At 48.4% G+C, this 22,020-nt stretch overlaps 1 protein-coding gene across 1 annotated transcript; it reads left to right on the forward strand.

Annotated features, from left to right (window-relative positions):
• The first annotated feature begins 12,491 nt into the window (after positions 1–12,491).
• LOC119440267 (uncharacterized) lies at positions 12,492–19,421 on the forward strand. Its single transcript, XM_037705192.2, has 3 exons — positions 12,492–12,707; positions 17,157–17,236; positions 19,125–19,421. Exons 1-3 carry the CDS (start codon positions 12,497–12,499, stop codon positions 19,419–19,421), a joined length of 588 nt encoding a protein of 195 aa, XP_037561120.1. The 5' UTR covers positions 12,492–12,496.
• Positions 19,422–22,020: the final 2,599 nt, after the last annotated feature.

Genomic DNA, 22,020 nt, shown 5'->3' on the forward strand with positions numbered 1-22,020 from the left:
GCAGTCATCGCTGCGGTGACACTAGTGTTGACTAATGGGCGTACATGCCCCCTGAAACCGCAGATAAGCAAGAGCTTCGTGGATGATATGATGAACACTTTTTTTTTTGGAATCGCGAGGTGGTGGGTTCGAGCAATAAATGGTCTAATGCGAACCTAATGCAAGTAAAACCAATAGTACGTGTAGCTGTTGCCCCCCACGCTCACGGAAGGTATGCAAAAGCCGCATCAGAAACCAATCCTTCTTGTCATCGTAGTCAGTTCGACCGTGATCTCATTTTGTTTCCAGCTGCATGATGGAATGTCGACAAAACATTCGATCGAAAAGACTAGGGATAGGTCACGAAGTACTCAGGCACAGACAACACAGTTTCTGTCAAGCAAATCACTTGCTGAAATTCGTGGCGCGAAGTTCGCGCTGCAAGTGCATGCGCAGGAATAGTTTTATCTGGTTGGTTAGGTTCTCCCAAACACCGCTACCTACACAGCAGTCATTGTGAGCTCTTCACGCACACGCAAATCAGACACGCTATGCTGTTAATTTTATACCTTAATAATATACCTCATTATAGCCAATACTCAATCGATCTATCGTTTTAAACAGCGGAGCTGTTTAAGCCGGGCGTAAGGTGTCTGCTGCATCAAAAAAAAAATCACAGCATATCCACGAAGTGAATGATGATGAGTGGGCGAAGCACCGGGGGATCATTCAGGTAAACCACAGCTACGGACGAAAGATAGAGAGCGCGCGTCGGGAACGAGAGAGAAAATTACACCATCTTCCCGTAGGGGAACCCTGAGTAGTATGCGAAGCAGCCATGGGGTCGACTCAAGGTAGTTTTATCAGCTGTATAAACTTGGACAAGCAGCAGCACCAGCAACGCGCAGAACTGTTGTCGACGCCGTCGGCATTTTGCCCGCGTTCGCACCGAACGAGCGCAAAGTGGAACCGGAATCGGAACCGGAAGTGGAAGCGGAACCGGAACGTCATCTAGTGAACACTTCATAAAACTACAGGTGGCTGCGGACACACAACGCCATCTATTGAGCAATTCATAAACTAGAGGTGGCTACATACTACTACTACTACTACTACTACTACTACTACTACTACTACTACTACTACTACTACTACTACTACTACTACTACAGAGGAGGGAACAACCCACACCCTAAGGAGCTTCGCCCCTAAAAAAAAACCTCGCCGAGCGAGAGCGTTGCCTAGCAACCACCTGGCGGAGTGGCATGTGCCTAGCCACCTCTCCGCGCCGTGCACATGTTGCCTTGACATGGGACGTTAAGGAGAGGGAAGGAGAGCATGCGCGCGGGCCTCGCTATGCTCGGGAGAGAGATGATGATGATAAGTGGTTCTTGAGCGAAAGGGAAAGGTTGGCGCTATCTTCTGCAGCCCTTGAGGGAGCACGGCTCAGCGCCAACTCGGGAGAGAGAAAGAAAAAATAACAGCGAGAAAGAGAGAGAGAGAGAAATTGCAGCAGCACCAACGAGACAACGCGTAGAGCTGCTGTCGACGTTGTTTGCGTTTCCCCTTTCCCCGCGTTCGCGCCGAACGCGCGCGGTGTCCGTGACTGCAGCAGGCGCCTCTGGCGTCGGCTCGGCAGGTTTCGAACAGCCACGCCCCGGCAAGTGTGGAGGCGCAGCTTGGCCGTGACGTCACCGGGGAGATAAAGCTCGGAACCGCCGCGACGGCGGTAGAACTCTCTTTGACTCTGTAGCGAGTGAGTACACGTACCCTTGACATGGAATGACCAAAGAAGATCTGGGCACCCGAATAAGAAGCCGCTCATCTCGCCAAGCAAGAATCTGCGCGCCAGCGGTGAGCCGTTTCGGAATGCCGTGCCTAGCAGCACTTAGCGTTTCCTAGCAAAACATAGCCAAGCCTAGTAAAACCTGGAAGAAAAGTTAGGTCGATCACCAGCTCCGCTGTTTACTCCAGCCTTGCACTACTAGTGCAAGCTGTCCACGTTGTTCTTTTTTTCTTTAGCTTCTCGCACTTTTCGGTATGATGTCCATTTCTAACCTCTTTCACGCAAACTTGGGGCACTGGGTATGTGCCTCTGAGTATGTTTCAATGGTATTGTGCCCAAATAGGCGAGCACTGCAGCCACATCGACCTATTCCAAGCCGAGGACGAGCGGTTTCGGTTTTGGCATGGGCCGTCGCTTTTACGTCTGCGCCCATTAGGGCCGGCCTCTGCCGGTCGTGTTTGGCGTGGGCATCATGCCAACCTGGACCACAGCGTCTGAAAGCGTCTGAAAGAATTGTCGTTTCCAAAATAGACAATTTGGGAGTAGACGATTGGGTCACTGGGTGTGCGTAACTGAGCATGTCCCACTGCGTGTGCCACACTGGCTATGTGCCCCAATTGACAACTTGGGCCATTGGGTATTTATGTTGAACTGGGCATGCGACACGAGGTGTGTGAACATTCTTGGCCAATCCTCCAGAATGGATCGATGGCACTGAGTATGTGCCCGGATAGACAAGCAGAACAAGGAGCAAGGAGTGAAGACGTCAGCAACAGATAATTGAAGAAGTTGGCTACTAAGAAATGAATAAGTCTGAATCAAAAGCAGCGGAGTGCGGAGCAAGAAGGGGACAGAATGGGGCCAGAGCGTGCATTGAGTGAGAAATGTCGCGGCACCAAGAAGCGAAGAAGGTGTATAACAGAAAAATAAATTATGGAGTTTTACGTGCCAAAACACCATATGATTATGAGGCACGCCGTAGTAGGAGAGTCCGGGATTAATTTGGATCACCTGGGGTTCTTTAACGTGTACCTAGATCTAAGTACACGGGTGTTTTCTGCATTTGGCCCGCATCGAAATGCGGCCGCCGTGGCCGGGACTAACAGAAAAATGAAGAAGGCTGCTTTACAGAAGGGAATAATTGGAGAACACGGTGTTATCTGGCCACTAGGCTACAATTTTAAAACAAAATCACGCTTTTATAACGGAAATATATGTGCTGGAACCATCTGAATATCACAGAGGAATCACGTACATTCCTTTCGGTTACTTTTTTTTTACACATCTGTACTGCTATAGCGCCCGTTTCCGCGTGAGAGCGCTATCGTCTTAGCGCTTTTCGAAGAAGACGAACAGCGCGAGGCTCGTGAACTACACGAGCAGGCGTGGCGCGAGAGCACAGTGGACCACAGGAACAGCTGAACGAGAAGCAGCAATATCCCGACTTCGTCTCAACCCTGGTAAGCGTCGTCAGGCCGCTATTGTATTCATGTTTTAACGCGACAGCGTTTAGGGCCCCATGTCGCAGAAATCGGGTGTCGGCTTCGGCATTAAGCATCGGGGTCTGATGGAAATAATCATGCCGAACCACATCATCCTGAATCACCCCGACCACACAGGCCCTGCGCATGACGCAATGCGTTAGTGAACAAAAACTGAATTTCTCAAAGTAAAATCCGTCAGAAAACTCGTAAAGTACAACTTAACCATAACCTAGAGACGTGTTAGCGTCGGATTGTAATTTGAATATACGAGAAAAGCCTGATAAGCAGCCAGGAATCTTTGAATGCGATCGCGTTCCACTCTTAAAGGCGAAGCTTTAGCGTCGCCTTTAAGTGTTTCGCTGTACTTTGTTTTTAGGCAACATTGAGGGGAATGTTGAAAACCGAGCTACAGTGTAACCGAGCTTTTTGTGATGTAGCGGTTTCGGTTTCGAAACCCACATAATCCGCACTCAGAGGGCGCTGTTTACAAGTACGAGGGCGCTTCCGACGGTCTGGCATCGAGAGTATGTGTCAGTGTTGCCTGTTTGGCCTGGACTGTGAGCTTGCCTTGCGCTTGCGTTCCGGAGTGGTAGCTTTCCTTCGATGTTTCCGTTTACTTTTGTCCCGAATGACTTACGCTCGTAAATAATGACATATACTCATCAAAAGGCTACAGGCCAGCACTGTGCAGTTTATGGGTGCACAAACAACCAGCGGAATATAACGATTTTAGGGACTATAGTTTGTCCACAACACAGCACTCCGCGAGACCACTGCCGATGGGGTATGTTCACGCTTCGCCGGTTTCCTGCATCACCTGAGGACTTAGCATTTCAGTCTAATATGAACCAATGCACACATCAGTTAAATAACGCATTTTGGTAAATAATTTTCGCCACATTTTCTTATAGGTTGCGAGAATTGTCAGCTCTTCGATGCAATATTTTCTCGTATGTAGTGGCAGAAGCTACATTTGTTATTTCAAACACGACTTCATTCCAGTGTTAATACGCGGGTCACATGGCGCATTTTTGATCGTGATTGAGCCGGATCTGGGTCAAATTTCTAGGTCGCGATTGGCTTCTTTGCTCAATCTGCGGAAGGGGGCCGATAGCGGTCGAACATTCCGAACATCGGGCTCGATCACTATCAAAAGTGGCCGTGTGACAAATTGAAGCACTCTGCAAGAGTAGTAGTCGGTAGATACACTTCGCAACGATCTGGAAAAATCGTGTGCTATGGAAGATGCATGCATCCCCTGTGTCCACCAAAACATTGTCGCTGCGTTCACACGCACCCTGCGCGGCCCTGCCCATACAGCTAAATATAAAATCTAGCACCTGGGCTCTATTAGTCGCGCTGGCATCTGTGATCACTGTCGCGCGTAGGTTCGCTGCGGGTATCGCGCTGCTCGAGCCCCACGCTTATGCTTTGACATTTGGTTATAAGCACCCTGCACTGCACTAGGTCCAATACACTTTGCATGATTGAGCTGTTGAGTTGCGTCGGAAGCGTATGGAGTAACCACCGCATATCGACCAACGACTGACACGCGTCGTCAGTCCGCCGGCGCCTGGTTCGATCTAAGCATTGCCCGACAGCTACGTACGCGCCTGCTTGCGCTAAATGAGGCAACCCTCAACCGCGAAACCTAATGGTGATCAGATTCAAGCCACGATACGGTAACATGTGCCCAGCAATAACAATGAAATATACCGCTGATTAGCACGCCAGGTCTCGACCTAGCAGACGCGGCTGCCGCCGCTATACGGATGACGAGACACCACATCCACTGGCTGGGCTTGCTGTTGCCATGGCACACCACCTGAGCGCTCACGCGAGCACGTTAAACATGTAACAAGTGAAGCGGCACAAGACAAGGAAGCGGAGGAAAACAATTGAAATAATGCGCGGCGAAGATCGCACAACCAAAGTGCGGCCGATATTCTCTCGCAAGGCTCACAGTCCACAATGGCGGCATAACATGATCTGACGCTAGACGTCGCCCGTGTCGGGCAATGGCGCTACTCAAACATCGGTTTGTGAAAAGGTCTATATAGTCAAGTCAATTTATTTCAGCATTTCCTTTGTACAAGAACCGAAGAATGCTAGGACAAGCACAAAATGCTGCTAAGCTGCAGCTTGACTGGGTGCTTGCCCTATTACTTGGCAGAAACAAGAGACAGAAAAATACATTTGAGTGAAAAAAAGAAACATTTACAGGATTTCAAATGGCTACGTAAAAAAGAAAAAAACACAAAGCACATCATGTAAAATACTCGAAAATCTGCAGCCACTGCTCTGTCATAGCATGTCACTGTATAATATAAAATGAACAGTAGCCTCCAGAAAAGCAACCTACACAAAACGCAAAGCACATGACGTAAAATAATTAGAAACCTTATTACAGAAGCAATAACAATGAGTGTCTACAAGGAAACTTTATAAAAGACAAGAGCGTCTCCCAAAATCAAGCGTCGCAACGGCAAGCTCCACGGGCAATCCAAGTGAAATGTCAATCACCTGTTCAGTTCCGTGTTGAGCGCACACAAACAAAATGTTTTTACTACCGTACGCGTGCTAAAGCGCATATTCGTACTAGTAATTTTGTTCAGCAGTCAGATGCTGTTACAGTGGGTCCTGCAGTGAATTCCCCATTGCCATGCAGCTTGTATCATTCGCGAGTGTTAATTGTCATATGCACCTCTTAAAGTAGCTCGCAGGAGTGTTACATGTTCGGCCGTAAGGCAACAGTCGGGCACGATTGCCAACGCTGATTGACGTGCCCAGTCAATGTGCGCCGCTCGCAGCATCCACTGCAGAGCGTATCACAGAGCCTACTTCTGGCGCCAATTCAGTGTGCGGCTGTGGTGCCCAGCCAAAATAATGTCTTCAATTCGCCTAATATGCGTGTAACTGGACCACAGGGTCCAATACAGGTACCATATGAACAAACGACTGATGTGCCCAGTCACCATGCAGAGTTCCTACTAAACGATAACGGACGTAGTTCTGAGCTATCGCGCTCCCATGCACTTTTAAATGAGAGTTCGCTCTCAGTTCCTGATGAGCGTGTCAATGAGTCGTCTGACTCTTTTGCATATTATTCGTCCTCCGACTTGTCCGGAGGGTACTTCAGTCAGCCTGAGAGCTCAAAGGTTAAGTCATTGCCTTCGTCCCCAGCTTTGACTGGCGGGCACTTTAGTGAGCGAAAATCAGTGTTGTACACGTTCCTCTAAAACAGGCACGAAAGCTCGTTCCTTCCCAAGATTGAGACGAGTTCCCGTTACAAGTTCCTTTCATTCGAAAGGAACGCGTTCCAGTTACACTTCGAACCTTGGAACGTGTCGTTACATTAACGTTACATTTTATTATTCTTTAATTAAAATATAGTGTCGGAGAATCCTGAGGCGAAATAAAATGGGCAATTTAAAACTCGCATTGAACTACGCATATTATATGAATTTGAACATAGCCGGCAATCTGGAAATAAAAAGAATCCAAAGAAACGCTCCTATAATTGTTTTTCAGGGAGCACCGGACATACTCCAGACATGTCTAACTGCTCTCGTCTATTACAAGTGCAGCCATGTGGCACTTTCCACTTCGGTTTTCAAATGCGAAGTCAGGATACTGCGCTTCAGATGTGCAAATAGAAAGGTACTCACATGCACCAACATAATTAAATTTCTTGCACAAGAAACCACATCGAAATAAACCATACATAGGTGTTTAATGAATGCTAATTCAATATTGCATTATGAGTTGGAGAAAGAAATGTCCAGAATACATATTCGCAACTTAGTTAAGGTCCTTGTTTGAACTCAGCAAGAGTTGCATCTCGATGTTGGTGCCTGACAGACGAACCCGTTTTTCAAGCGAAGCTTGTATGGCTTCACAAGTCTTGGCGGTGGTGGTCGTGTCACGCTAAAACCCTATCGAAAACGTGTCGAAAACTCCCGTCTCGTTTCCTTGGTATATACCAAAATTGTCATGGAAGGGTATGAATGTATGATTAACATAACTGATAGGCCATGACATCAATAGCATCACATGCTCGTCAGTTACGTCACGATTAACGATAATAAAGTCACGTGTGGCTCATATCCGCATTGGATATGCGCGTATTAGACTGGGACAAGAAAGAAAGAAAGAAAGAAATCACGTGGGGCTCATACCGGGTCCGCACATTTCAGCTCCGCTCCCAGAGTAGAGCTGGTGCGAGAAATGCTGCGCGAGCGCCGGATCACGTGACGTACTCGACCAATCAGGGTCGTTTGCTGTGTCACGGGGAGGGAAAGGAAAGGAGCTTGGCGCACACTCCGCCAGGCTTCCCTCGCCTAAGATCAGTTTCGGTGTCCGGATGGAAGGGCAGCGCGGGGTGCGTTCCGCCGAGGAGCAGGCTGCGTTTGAGTGATGGCGCCGCGAACTGGCTCGGGAAAGGGCTCGTGGTCAACGCGTCGATTTTAACGAGAGGGCTTCCGCAGTCCAAGCGAAACGTCAGCGAGCAGCCGCGGACCCTGAGTTCAGGGCACGGAGCAAGAAACCTTTAGGAGTGGAAACTCCGCCAGTTGCGGCGACCAGATAATGTCACAAGCCCGCGGAGCCACTATCATGCTGGCGGCACCTGGCGGCTGAGAAAGAAATTACCGCCGTCTTGGTTGCCAAGGCAACCGGTCACATGTGTTTCTCTCGTTCGCGGCCGCGCGCGTTGCTCCCGTTCGGCCGCGCGCCTCACAACTTCTACTGAGGGCACTCACGCATCCCACCTGCATCCCATCTTAGGCTAGCAATTTCCGAGCAAGGGTACACTGCACGTATCAGCGCTGTTAGTATTACGGCCCTCGAACAGACACCGACAAGAACAGTTACTGTTTCACTTAAATGCCCACAGAAACAACGCTACGGCGTGCACGCTGAAGCGAACGCCGAACGCCTGTGTCGTCTACTTTGAGCGCGGGAGACACGGGCGCCGCCGAAGAGAACGCGCCCGAGCGGCACCACCGATCCGCCGGGCTGCTGCTCTTTTTTTTTCGCTGCTGCTTGCATGACGTGCCGCAAGGCGCCGCCACTGCATGCGCCCCCGTCGGCGCATAATAATGTGACGTTATCTGGTCGCACGCGAGCGCCCGCGCTGACGAGAGTTTCTACTCCTAAATAATCTTCCTCCGTGGTTCAGGGCAAACGAAGCAGAACGCGTGCGGCAGCGTGGTCTTCCCACAAGCTTCGCTTACCCCCATTTTCTCGACAGGGGAAGGGCTAGTGATTTTTTCGTCAGCACTAAGTTGGCAATGTTGAAGAGCCGTTCCACCGAAGCGCGTGAGCGTACTGCCGTGTTGTACTTGAGGAAAAGTTGGTTCAATCCCTCGAAGTTCTTCATCTGTGACAGCGGGTAGTCAACTGGAACTATCAAGTACCGCGACAGCTCATCCTGTTCCTCGGCTGGAAGGGTTTGGTGCCCATGAAGACTTTCCATCCACCGCAAAGTCCCTCGAGTGACGCTGTGATTCTGACATCATGGTTCCTCTGCGGCAGGCTGGCATAGAGGAAAGAAACTACAGGAGGGAGCGTCACGCGACAATTTTGAAGTCTAGTAATGAAAAATACAACGGAGAACTCAAGAAAAAAGTTGTTGCAGTTTCACCTGAAAGGCGAAGCATCAATTGCGATAGCAAATTTGTAGAGAGCTATACGGAGTAATGATATTAGCTTTATCAGCTGCATAAACTTGGACATGCAGCAGCACCGGCAACACGCAGAACTATTGTCGACGCCGTCGGCGTTTTGCCCGCGTTCGCTCAAAATGCGTGCGGCGTTGGTGACTGTTGCCGGAGCCTCTGATATAAATAGGCACTTGGTGCCGCAGCTAAACGTCGCCTCCCTTCCCTCCCCCTCCCCCCCCTCCCCCACGGCCTCTCGCGCGTCGGAAGAAGGTGCGTTTGCTCTACATATATGGTGATGGTAAAGGAGGAAAGAGACGCTTACTTCTGCAGCCCTTAAGCGAGCACGGCGCAGAACGCGCGTTTGTTCGCCGTGCGTTCACTCCCCGTGAAAGCCTGCGCCCCTCGCGCCCTTTCACTCGCACATACAGCGTTCGGCGCATGGGGCTGAGCCGTGCTCCCTCAAGGGCTGCAGAAGATAGCGCCAACCTTTCCCTTTCCCTCAAGAACCACTTATATATATATCGACGATTTCAACTCCATTGACGTCATACGGAACCTCACGGCGACGGCGACGACTACGGCGACGGCGACGCCGACGGCAGAAATCTGCTTTTGAGTGTCCATATAATTGCTATCGCAATAAAAATGCCCCACAGTCACGTGACAGGCAAGTGGTAGTTCTTTGCGCCTCACGTGGTCGCCCATCCAACCTGCATGATGTGCTGCGTACGTGCGTGCGTCTTTTAAATGCCGTGGAACTTTTACAGAAGGAACGCCGTTCCCTCTGCCGTTTCTTCATAAACGTAACGAGTTACCGTCACAGTTCCACCGACCCTTAATGGAACAGTGGCGTTCCTACGTCCCTCCCAAAAGGAACTATAGTTCCAGGAACGCCGTTCCGTACAAACTGGCGAAAATGCTCAAAGTCAGTAGGTCTGCCTCCAGCTTCGTCTGGCAGGTGTTTAACTGAGCAGGCAAGCCCGCACACTAGTTCTGAGCCATCAGTGGCTCCAATGCAGGGTGCTGTGCCCACACCTTCCACGCCTCAGATACCTCGGCGAAACAAGAGACGCCGTAAGAGGCCGCAGCACTTAATGGATATTGTTCCCTTGTATCTTGATATTGTAGCGTTAGCTACACTGGCCTAGCCAAGCCCGTTTCGCGCGGCACATCAAGAGCCGTGCTGCGCATGCGCAAGGATCGGTGATGTCACACGGCTTGCGCACCGGAGCCACCGGAGCCGGCACCTCTCGCTCGCGCACTCCGCCGCCGCCACGCGCGACTCACCGCCGCCGGTCTGCGCATTCCAGAGGAGTGACGTCGTAGCCGTGGTAGACGCACTGGCGCCGGCGCCCGCTCGCTGTGCAGTCGCCGTCTGACACTGCGCTGGAACCGCTGCGCTTCTGACTGGCGTTTGCCAGTGTGGTATAGCCACGGAGAAGGAGAGCGCAAATGCTGCTCAACAGCGCAGAAGAACGGAGAAGCTTGACTCATCGGATCCCGAAGTAGTTGCCTGGCAATTAGCGGTTGAGCGTAGGAGGAATGAATACATGTGCCACATAATACGTATACCGCGTGTGTGTCATTGGAGCAGCAGTAAGCATGACAATCAAGCAAATCCTTGACAATCTAGACAACCAGGAAAGCTAAGAATAATCAGCTGAACCTTCGCTAACGCTACGTATATCCTGGCATAGCCGAGCTAAGCCACTGCAACTTTTTTTAGAGTGCAGTGTAATTGTTTGAGTGTTTTGCCTTTTTGAAATTTTGCCAGGGCTATGAAAAGCGTTTCATTGGGTTTTGCGTTATTGGCTACGTTAGCTATTATGTGTATATCTGTATAGTCATTGTATCTGTTCTATTGTCTATTGTAGTGCCATTTTTTGTAAAAGAAAAAAAGATTTTAGCCACCTCGTCTAGTTCGTGATCACTAGATGGCGTTGGTGGCGCTCGCTCCCCATTTGAGGCTCGAGCCGGTTGCCTAAGAACGAAAACATATCGGAACAAATATTCGGAACTAGTTGAGACATGTGTATGCTGCAGTAAAGATCCAGAAACCACTCAGCACATCCTAATGGAATGCGACGGGATCCACCCAGCGAGAATCGTAGGTAACGTGCAACTCCCAGAAGCGCTTGGGTTTAAAGTGGAAGGAAGCATAAACAGATCAGCCGCCGTAGAGATCAGCAAGAGACGATTAGAGTACTGGTGGAAAAAAAAGCAGGGAAAAGATGGATACGACCTGATCTCTTAAAATCATAGGCAGCGGTACAAGGTAAATTTTTGAAAAAGAAAAATAATGAGAGGTATACAAAAATGCTAGATAAAGAACATGTATAGTATACCTGATTAAATCAAGCAGGCTAGGTGACTATTTGTCGCCGCCCCGTTTCAAAGGGGATGCCAATAAATCATCATCATCATCATCTAGCCAATATAAGGAGCTGTCTCCGTTACTAAAGTATTCTTCGCCTCGGTACCTGTCTGCAACAGCGTCAATTGCTCGGCCGCCGTCCCGGCGTGCCCCTGCGTTTCCCGCGTGCCCGGCGTGGCATCCATGGCCGCCCCGCCGATACAACACCTTTCTAAATTTTGGACACGTGCGCCTTGGGGCAACAGCAAACAAATAATAAAATAATAAAAAGGTCCTAGGGCCTTCACATTTAGATATAAGACGGCTTATATTGCTCCTGGAAAAATGTCTTCCCAGCAATGCATTTGTTTAAATGTGAAGCCGACTTTAACGGGATCGGTGTAAGCTTGGTCTTTGTACGCTGGGTTTCCCACATTCGGTGTTGCAGTGAAGCATACTTATAAAGAAAAAATGAAATGCGAACGGGGCCCGATAACGCAATCGCGCTCCACTCTGAAAGGCAAAGCTTAAGCGTCCTCCAACTTTCTTTTTTTTTTTTTTTTTTTTTTGATGTCGGGAATGGGAAACGCCTCTGACCACCGATAAAACGGTAAATGCGCGTCGGCAGGTAGGTGTTTCCATCTGATAGAGGCCAGGGTCCTAGAATGTCAACATGAACGTGCATACGAATATGAGACTTTAGGTGAATAATTATCATAGATTAGCAGACATGGTGAATTTTTATGCACTTAAATTTTGCATTTTTCAGAAATCTGCCAGAGATGGTAGAAAAGCACTACCGTTTATAAATTAGTATTCGAACTAAAAAAATCAGCCTGATCTTGTTCTGCAGGCTGCGTGTTCGGAAACCCGTACGGAACATCCACCTTAAGGCTTTTGGGGTAAAGGGCAGCGTTGGTGCAGTAGGGAAAGGCAACCAGAGAAGTTGACTTAAAGTACCACAGCTTTTTTGATTGTCTTTCCGCATTACACTATCGCTCCCTTTTACCTAGAATGCCCCGCCAACTAGCGCATAATTTCAGTATTCCGACCGTAAAGCACACAGCTCATTGTCTCTGGTAAACAAAGCGATTGCGGGCCAGTTTGCACTGTTCTCCTATTATGTCGCATTTCGTTGCAGGTTTCATCAGAGCTGCTCACGGTAATCCTTGAGGACAGTAGTCATTCACTCTCGCGACAACCTCGACCGACCGCATCCCCCGGCTTGACCATGGCGTTCATGACGCATCTGTTTCTGATCTTCTGGAAGAACGTGTACATGATCCAAATCCGGCGCCACTACTTCATGACCATGATCGAGATCATCGTGCCGGTTATCATGGGCTACATGTTCAGCTACGGCGGCCTCATTGGCCACTCGCACAAGAACGCCACCGAGGCCATCTACGGCAGCACATCGGCCTTGGCTCACGCAGCGCACGGTGAGTGGAGCACGCGAGAAAAGCAGTTGGCTCAAACCGGCTCAACCATTCAGTAGATGCACGTAGTGCACAGGCAAGAGCTCCCAGTAACGCTGAAAATTCCTCACTTAGTTGCTACACAGTCAAACCCGGATCTGACAAGCCTGGATAGCGCGACTTTTTCTCAACTGTCGAACACACGAACACCCGAAAAAAAAACATCATGTAGATCAACCCAAAATTTGGAATGTATGTAAAGCGAAGCTTTCTTGGAGTGAATATTTGAATGCTACAAAATTGGTAACCTAAGCATATCGATTACGTGCCTACCTGGCAAATTGGCAAGACTCGAAAAGCCCCACCATGTGACCCACGTCATTGACGCGACCGCCGATTACACAATCTCCGGGATAGGCCCACTTTTCATCTCGTCATCTCTACCTATTGCCACTACCTTCAGTACCAGCACATCTTAACCGGCGAGAAGCCCACCGAGAACATGTGCCAAACCCAGGCACAGAAGGCTTCGGTTTAATGAAGCAAGTATGCGCTTCAAGGCGTATGTTTGTTCGCACAGAGGATAACACGTGCCCTTTGTTGTGTCACTGCGTAATTTCGCAGAGGATAAAGCTGCCCACGAGCCTATTTGTAGTGCTAGTACAGATGGGGCTACATATTAGTTGATTTGTTATGAAAGCAGTACCGTGTGTGAGCTTTTCAAGAAAGAAAGCAACAGCCACGAGGGTTCGCCTAGGAAGTTTTGTTTTAATAACGCCGTGATAATGAACTGGACGTTGGATATATCAAACTTGGTGCGTCTGCTGCCAGTACCATAAAGCCGCTCGCATGCCGTGAACGCAGCATTGAAAAGGGTTGTTATTAATGTGTTAGCATTAGAAGTGTCAGTGGGGAAAAGTTGTAGACGCGTGAACTGTGGGAAGCCGGTGATGAGGGCTAGAGGGTATGAGAGAGCTTAGAAGAGCGTGTATATACGTATACATTTGGTCTATGTTGTCGTCTAATTGCTCCCCACACCAAAAATACTTAAAACATTATGAATGCTAGAACGAATTCAGAGTAGGGCAAGCAGCTTCATTTCGAACATTTGCAGCTATCATCCAGTGCAACCTACATCAAACTGAAACTTTCCCTGCCACCTTTGAACACCTGCCGTCACATCTCCCTGTTATCACTGTTTCAGAAATTCATCCATTCCACTCGAAGAGCACTGGCTAGCTTAAACGACCCTGCTTCACGTCACACAAGCTTCCCAATCATTTCAGCAATACCCGCATTTTCGGATCAACATGTGCAGTGGATTACTCTGCACTTCCAGGTGTTCTCCGGTTGTGGAATTCTCTCCCGAACAGCATCGCATGCTAGTCGAACTATATGACACATTCCGCGATGCCCTAGACAGTTGTCTTGCTGCTAATGCTTGAAGATACCCTGTTCGTTATTTAACGTGGCGTTATTGCACAACCCAGCGATTTCATTCTCTCATTCATTACTTGTGCCGTGATTCACGGTTTGCTTTCTACTTACAATACTTTTTTTAACTTCAAAGATGCAGCCTTAATATTGTATTATATACCAGTTTTCCTTCCTTCAATACGCGTCTAGATAGAAGGTATGCAGTGTCATTATTAACATTTATCTATCATAAGGTTTTATCTGTTAGAAAGTTCTATCTTATTTCCGTTGCTTTTGATTCTTTTCGATGTATGTCAGACATTGAATGTGTATCAGACGCGCTTTTTATGCATTTCCACCTTTACTCACTGCCTCCCCTGGGGCGTGTGAGGTATTTTAAGTAAATAAATAAAAAGTATAGTGGCGGGGGGCGGGGGGGACCAACGGACTGTGGTAGGCTCCAGACCACCGTTATTTGCACGTAACCCCTCGAAGAGGCAGGGCGGGTGTCCAGTGAGCTCCTAAACCACACTTTGCAATGTAGTGACCGCGGTTTAAACAGTGGATTCGAGACATCAAAGGGGTGTGGCGTAATGCTTTCGCATTTCTCTCGCATTTACCTCTCAATCATCGCTGAACTTTTATTCCTCTTTCGCTTCTATTGGTACGCACATTCCGCGGTAGATGTGCCGCGCCCAGTAACTACACTAACATTGAGGGAAGTGTGCCGCAGCAGTTCTACACAATATCGTGCAATGATAACGACATTCTTATGGAGATTGAGAAGCAGTCCCAGGCACAGCCAAAATTACTACCACGCGTTCGTCTTCAATGCTTATCTTCAGTAGAGATAACTCATTTGTATATAATTATTTCATCACAAACCTTCATTAACTTCGCTATGGGTGAGTTTGGGCTATCTCTAAATAACTGATATATCGAACTATATTTAGCACAAAAGCGTGCTATGATCGTGTTCTGTTACATAAACTTCGTTTCATATAGTTTGCAGTCAGCGCTGCGGAAACTATATGCCAGGTAGTGCGCTCAAGAAATGCCGCTCCTCGCATTTTGAGGTGCGGTTGTTTTATTGCGATAGCAATTATATGGAGACTTCACGCAGATTCCTGCCGTTGGCGTCGTAGTCGCCATCGCCATCGCCGTGAGGTTCCGTATAAAGTCCAAGGGCGATAAAATCGTCGCCGCGCGCCGTATGCGCGAGTGAAAGCGCGCTATCACGGAGAGCGAACGCACGGCGGAAAACAAACGCGACTTCCGTCGCGCGAAATGCCGTGGGGGTATGGGAGGGAGGGAGGCGGGGCGACGCTGTGCTGCGGCACCAAATGCGTATCTTGCAACCGGGCGCAAGGGGAACTGGCCACTCAATCTCCCACGCGAAAGGAGGAAAGCGGGAAGGCAGCGCGGGAGGGAGGGGGGTAGCTTTTACTCTGCCAAGAACTGCACTTGTACTTTGCCCGGCTACGGCGGTCGCCCGCACCGTCTCTTAAAAGCGATATCCACGCGGCTCTGGCCTTTGTATGCACTGCGCCTTCGCCGCTCAGTTTCCGTTGAAGCGATAGACCGGACGAACCTTCACTCGCTGCGGCGGCTGCGCTTGCTGCCAGCGTTTTGACAGTGGTCATTGAGTATGATCTATTCGTGTTTGCTTGTGCGCGCTGACACCACGCTTGTTAATTGAGTTAGTAAGCGTATGTGTCCAAATTTATGCAGCCGATAAAACTACTATCCCTACTCCGAATTGCTCTCTACTAATTTGCTATCGCGATTGATGCTTCGCCTTTTGGGCGAAACTGCGACATTTTTTTTTTTGTTCTGCGGCACTATCTATGAAAGAATTATTTAATAAAGTATACAACCACAACTTCTTGACGCAAGGCTACGTCAAATCATGTTTTCTTTGCGCATTTCCGTGCTTCCAGTAAGCGCCACACACCATGCTTTGGTCACGAGCGCAATCGGTTTGCTGCGACTCCTGGTCACAGAAACTCGTCAGTCAAAGTATTTGTTCGGAGTTAGCGGGCTCCGATCTGTGACGTAAACGTTAAATGGTCATGTAATACTTACATCATATTTTGCGACATAGAAGTATGACACTTACTGCTCTATACGTAAAATTGCTAGAGGCATATGTGTATCTTTTTTTCGCCCGTGACGCACGACTTCTTGTTCGTCAATGCGAGCAGTGAGAGCAGCACTGAGTATTGCGTATCAAGCGGAGTATAGTTCGCCACTGCCTCGTATTTCGTGGCGCGGTACGGTGAGAGCTACAGGTGGCGCTGATTTAGCTTCAGCAAAGAATGTAAAGGGCGCGAGAGAGGGCCACTGGCCTTCAGGCACGGGGGATGTAACGGACAGGTTCGGGACAGGTGGCGGAACGACAGCCGTCCGTTGTAATACTGTATATAAATTCAATGCCAATATTTTATGTAATTTCTACGTCTTTACTCCCAGACTGACTTAAAATACGCACCTAAAGTTCACGCGTCACAACTTCAGCGACCTGAACTTCTCGCATCACAGACCGAAATGACAATTCTAACCACATGGATCCTGAATGTAAATTAACAAGTGGATGACAGTGGTTCCCTTTTCTAAATTGCATTCCGCTTTACGGATTTCATCAGTACTGATCTGTCGGAGACAGTTTACGTATTTTAACTACGCGTTAGCTTTCTTTAGCTACTTAGTCGGTTTTGCGTGGTTGGCGGACAGCGATCTAATACAGTAGAGGCTGACAACAGTGATAAGAGTGAAAATCACGTGATTCGTTGGTGCAGGCGATGATGTCACGCATGTACGAAGAGGCGACTGATCGCTCGGTGGTACACCTCTAGACGAGAACCCAGGACACGCTCGCCATTCCTATACGGATGGTCCGAAAATGTTCACATACCGACTGACACAAACACCCCGAGTAACCCATCGGTTCCGTGGGGCACATTTTGAAAACCACATCCATGAGCCACAGAATGGTTCAGAATGGTTGGTCACGCGATAAAAATAGTGATATATTAATTGTTCCGCTCCCCACGACAGGCATCCTGCATACCGACGAGGTGGACACCTGGGACGGCGAAGAGTTGTCGAGCGATGCCGTGTTGCAGTTTCTGAACAAGGTGAGGACGCCATCGCCCAAATATCTTCCACAGTTGGCTTTTCGGGCTGCATCTTGCTTGTGGTGCCATCTAAGTGATGGCGGTGCCAACATTTTTCGTCGAGCAGAAGGAAAAATAGCTTAAAGGGAACTTCAAAACATGGCAATTGATTCGGTATTCTTTGGCATCTATTTTAGGATATCGGAAAAACTGCATTTTGTAGCCGTTCTTATTAATACGCATGATCCATTTTATTCACCCTTCGACATCAGCGTTCAATATAAACGCATACCGTTATCAGAGTGCTTAAATGTCTTTTATTTCCAATAAAGGTTTTTACATAGCAGGAACGAAACTACAATTTACAAACTGTTTTAGCAGCGACTAAACCATTCAGATGAAACGCTGGTTGCGAGAAACGTCTTCAAGATGTCCCGATTGACACTGATGCGAACTGGAAGATCCCACTCCCCCACATTCCCATGCGTATAACGGCATCGCAGCGCCCCCCCCCCCCCCCTGTCCCTCGAAAAACTGTGTTAATTCACAAGTTCACGGTGATGCTTGAACACATGCACTGAAGTTTCACGCAGACATTACCGCAGACATGTAGTATTCATAGTGCGAAATTTTATGACTGTTCTTCATGCTGCACGTTGCTCTCGCGGCATACTCAAGGTGTCTAATAGCTTTCTACAAAATTTATTAAAGGAAGCTTTGGCGCTGCAATAGTTCAGTGTTCCATTGGAATTATAGATAGTGCGTAGATGTGCCTAACCATTGTGTTTGCGGCTTCAAACATGATTGTGAGGTTGTTTAATGTGCTTTATTTGTCTAAATTGTCATTCGACTAAGTTTACAAGATACTCGTTTTTTTTTCTAAACACAAGGCCAACTAGTTTCTGCGTACATGCATAATCATTGAGATTTGTTGCACTTATAACACAAATACTTTGCTGAGAATTATCTATCTTCAAAACGACGAAGCCGTTTGAAGCCAGAAGGACGGAGATTAGACAAATCCACGATTTCCATGGCGGCCAAACCACAGTAGTGGGAGGTTATGTACAGACACTAACACCGGAGTTATATATATGGTAATCATCGTAGGAAATTCGGTTGTGCGTGCGCGTGCGGGATTTCAATATCACAGCGTGCATGCAACGTTCCCTTGTATGCTGTGCATTGCTCTTATTGGGGGCCAGGTCGTGGTTACAGTCGCTATCACGAGCGTACGCGTACTTTGTTCTGAACACACTGTGACGACACCCCTGATCAAAGGTAGTTGCCGGGTTATCGTTCATTCTGATTACAGCGCCACTAGCGACCGAAATTATGGAGTTCACGACAACACTGATTACCTGAAACAACGTGATGAGGACTACATATAGCGAGGGCAATATTGTAATATTATAGCTCAAATTGGGTGACGCTGGCACAGTTTGGTCAATATATCCCGCAAGAAATAGATAGCGAGTGTTCCTATGTTGCACTAGGGTAACATTATAGTGAACACGAAACAAAAAATTGGAGCTGCAGATTTTTCACCCAGCGCAGCCTAAGTTGCAACATTTTGCTCTCGTAATCAACGCTCGCGCTCCACCCAATGTTTGTTGTTCTCGCCTCGCCCCGGAACTTAGTACGCTAGCAGCGACAGTCAGCCTTCTCGGGATAACGTCAGTTAGAAGGTATTCCAGCTGGAACTACTACACGACTGTTCATATGCATGAATACCTTTTATGAACTCTAATGCCAAGGTGTAAAACCTTTCACGCGGTCATTGAGGGTCAGGAGCGCGAAGGAAAGCAGGCAGAAACTCGGTTGGTGATGAATTTCCGCGATAAAGACGACAGCGACAAAAACGCCGCACCAGCTCCGCAACGTAATCTGTGCTGCCCTCGCATCGCAGACGGTGCCATTCCGTTGGGCGCTGGCTCCAAAGAAGGGCAAGCCCAAGCCCAAGAAGAAGAAGAAGAAGAAGAACGAGCTGACCCCCGAGCAGCTGAAGAGGAAACAGGCCTACACGGAGAGCGTCGCCAAAAACCCGGTTCGCCACACACTCGGCTGCTTGCCCACCGTGGTCGGCTTCCTCTTCATGTTGCCCGTGTTCACCAAGAGGCTGTGCGAGGAGCTCACCTCGGGCGCAAAGGTGCTGCGATTTTGTTTCTCTTGCTTTAATATTACAATCCGGCTAGCTGGCTTTTGAAGCGCCTGCTTCACTTGTTAAGCGCCAAAAGAGGACTTGGGACCCTATAGCACTGCACAATTGAAGAATTACAGACCCATTAGCTTGCTTTCAGTATTGTATAAAATATTCACCAAGATAATTTCCAATAGAATCAGGACAACACTTGACTTCAGTCAACCAAGAGAACAGGCTGGCTTCAGGAAGGGATATTCTACGATGGACCATATCCATGCCATCAATCAGGTAATCGAGAAATCTGCGGAGTACAGTCAACCTCTCTATATGGCTTTCATAGATTATGAAAAGGCATTTGATTCAGTAGAGATACCAGCAGTCATAGAGGCATTGCGTAATCAAGGAGTAGAGGAGGCATACGTGAATATCTTAGCAAATATCTACAAGGATTCCACAGCTACCTTGGTTCTCCACAAGAAAAGTAGAAATTACCTATCAAGAAAGGGGTCAGGCAAGGAGACACAATCTCTCCAATGCTATTCACTGCATGCTTAGAAGAAGTATTCAAGCTCGATTAGGAGTGAGGATCGACGGCGAATATCTCAGCAACCTTCGGTTTGCAGATGACATTGTCCTATTGAGCAACAATGGAGAGGAATTACAACAAATGATTGAGGACCTTCATCGAGAAAGTGCAAGAATTGGGTTGAAGATGAATATGCAGAAGACAAAGATAATGTTCAATAGCCTGGCAAGGGAACAAGAATTCAGGATCGCCAGTCAGCCTCTAGAGTCTGTAAAGGAATATGTTTATCTAGGTCAATTACTCACAGGGGACCCTGATCATGAGAAAGAAATTTACAGAAGAATAAAATTGGGTTGGAGTGCATACGGCAGGCATTGCCAAATCCTGACTGGGAGCTTACCACTGTCAGTTGAAAAGAAAAGTGTACAATCATTGCATTCTACCGGTGCTAACATATGGGGCAGAAACTGGAGGTTAACAAAGAAGCTCGAGAACAAGTTAAAGACCCCACAAAGAGCGATGGAAGGAAAAATCTTAGGAGTAACGTTAAGAGACAGGAAGAGAGCGGTGTGGATCAGAGAACAAACGGGGGTAGACGATATCATAGTAGACATTAAGCGGAAGAAATGGAGCTGGGCAGGCCATGTAATGCATAGGATGGATAACCGGTGGACCATTAGAGTTACAGAATGGATACCAAGAGAAGGGAAGCGCAGTCGAGGACGGCAGAAAGTCAGGTGGGATGATGAGGTTAGGAAATTTGCAGGCGCAAGTTGGAATACGCTAGCGCAAGACAGGGGTAATTGGAGATCGCAGGGAGAGGCCTTCGTCTTGCAGTAGACATAAATATAGGCTGATGATGAACACTGCACAATGCGTCTTTACGCTTTTAGAACTATATCGCGTAATAATAAACGCATGTATGTTTGTATGTATGTATGTATGTCTGTATGTATGTATTGTCACGTAGTAGTGACGATGAAGCAAACAGTCGTAAAACTGGGAATGACGAAACTGATTCTTTATTGGGCGAACCTGTGCCCACAAAAGCAAGTTACACTTGAAGCACAACGATAGCGCCGAACACAGTCGGCGATCGTCGGAATCTGATCAGCGGCGAAACGCGTCGGCTTTTATACCTGAGTCATCGAAGGTTCCAGATTAATCCCTGATGCCCGCGTGTCTTCCAGAAAGTTCTAGACAATTCGCATCGGTCACACAATCAGATAACATAGCGTCTGTGAAAACAGGCAACGGAAAGAAGCATCGATAACGTTCTAGAAACCTCCGACACAGGCGCGTCCTGCGCCGAGCGATAACGTTTAACATTTGTTAGCCGGTGGAAAGCGGCCACCGGTGAAAGATAAACATGTATACGTGTCAATACCCTCCCCTTAAAAAGCATCGTCCCGATGCTACAAGCACGAAAGCGAAAACAAAACAATGCGTTATAAACAACAAAAAACAATAACAAAGTAACAAAGTACCTAATGTCGTCAGCGGGCGTAGAAAGGTTTAAGACGCACCACATGGATGACTTCAGGTCGTGCCCGGCGCCGCTGTGATTGCGAAATGCCGTCTGGCACGACCTCATAGTCCAGTGCGCCAATACGTCGGATTATCTTATATGGTCCGAAATAGCGACGCAACAGTTTCTCGCTAAGTCCTCGTCGGCGTATCGGAGTCCAGACCCAAACACGGTCGCCGGGCTGGTACTCGACGTTGCGTCGTCGAAGATTGTAGTGTCGGCTGTCGGTCCTCTGCTGGTTCTTGATGCGCAAGCGGGCGAGCTGTCGACCTTCTTCGGCACGCTGCAAATAGGTGGCAACGTCGAGATTTTCTTCGTCGGTGACGTCCGGTAGCATGGCGTCAAGCGTCGTTGCCGGGTTCCTTCCGTAGACCAGGTTGAACGGCGCCATGTGCGTCGTTTCTTGCATGGCCGTGTTGTATGCGAAGGTCACGTACGGAAGGATGGCATCCCACGTCTTGTGTTCGACGTCGACGTACATTGCCAGCATGTCGGCGATGGTCTTATTTAGGCGCTCGGTGAGGCCATTCGTCTGCGGGTGGTAGGCGGTGGTGCGGCGATGGCTTGTCTGGCTGTATCGCAGGATGGCTTGAGTTAGTTCAGCCGTG

This window comes from Dermacentor silvarum, chromosome 2 (genome assembly GCF_013339745.2).
Source record: "Dermacentor silvarum isolate Dsil-2018 chromosome 2, BIME_Dsil_1.4, whole genome shotgun sequence".
In the NCBI taxonomy this organism is placed as follows: domain Eukaryota; kingdom Metazoa; phylum Arthropoda; class Arachnida; order Ixodida; family Ixodidae; genus Dermacentor; species Dermacentor silvarum.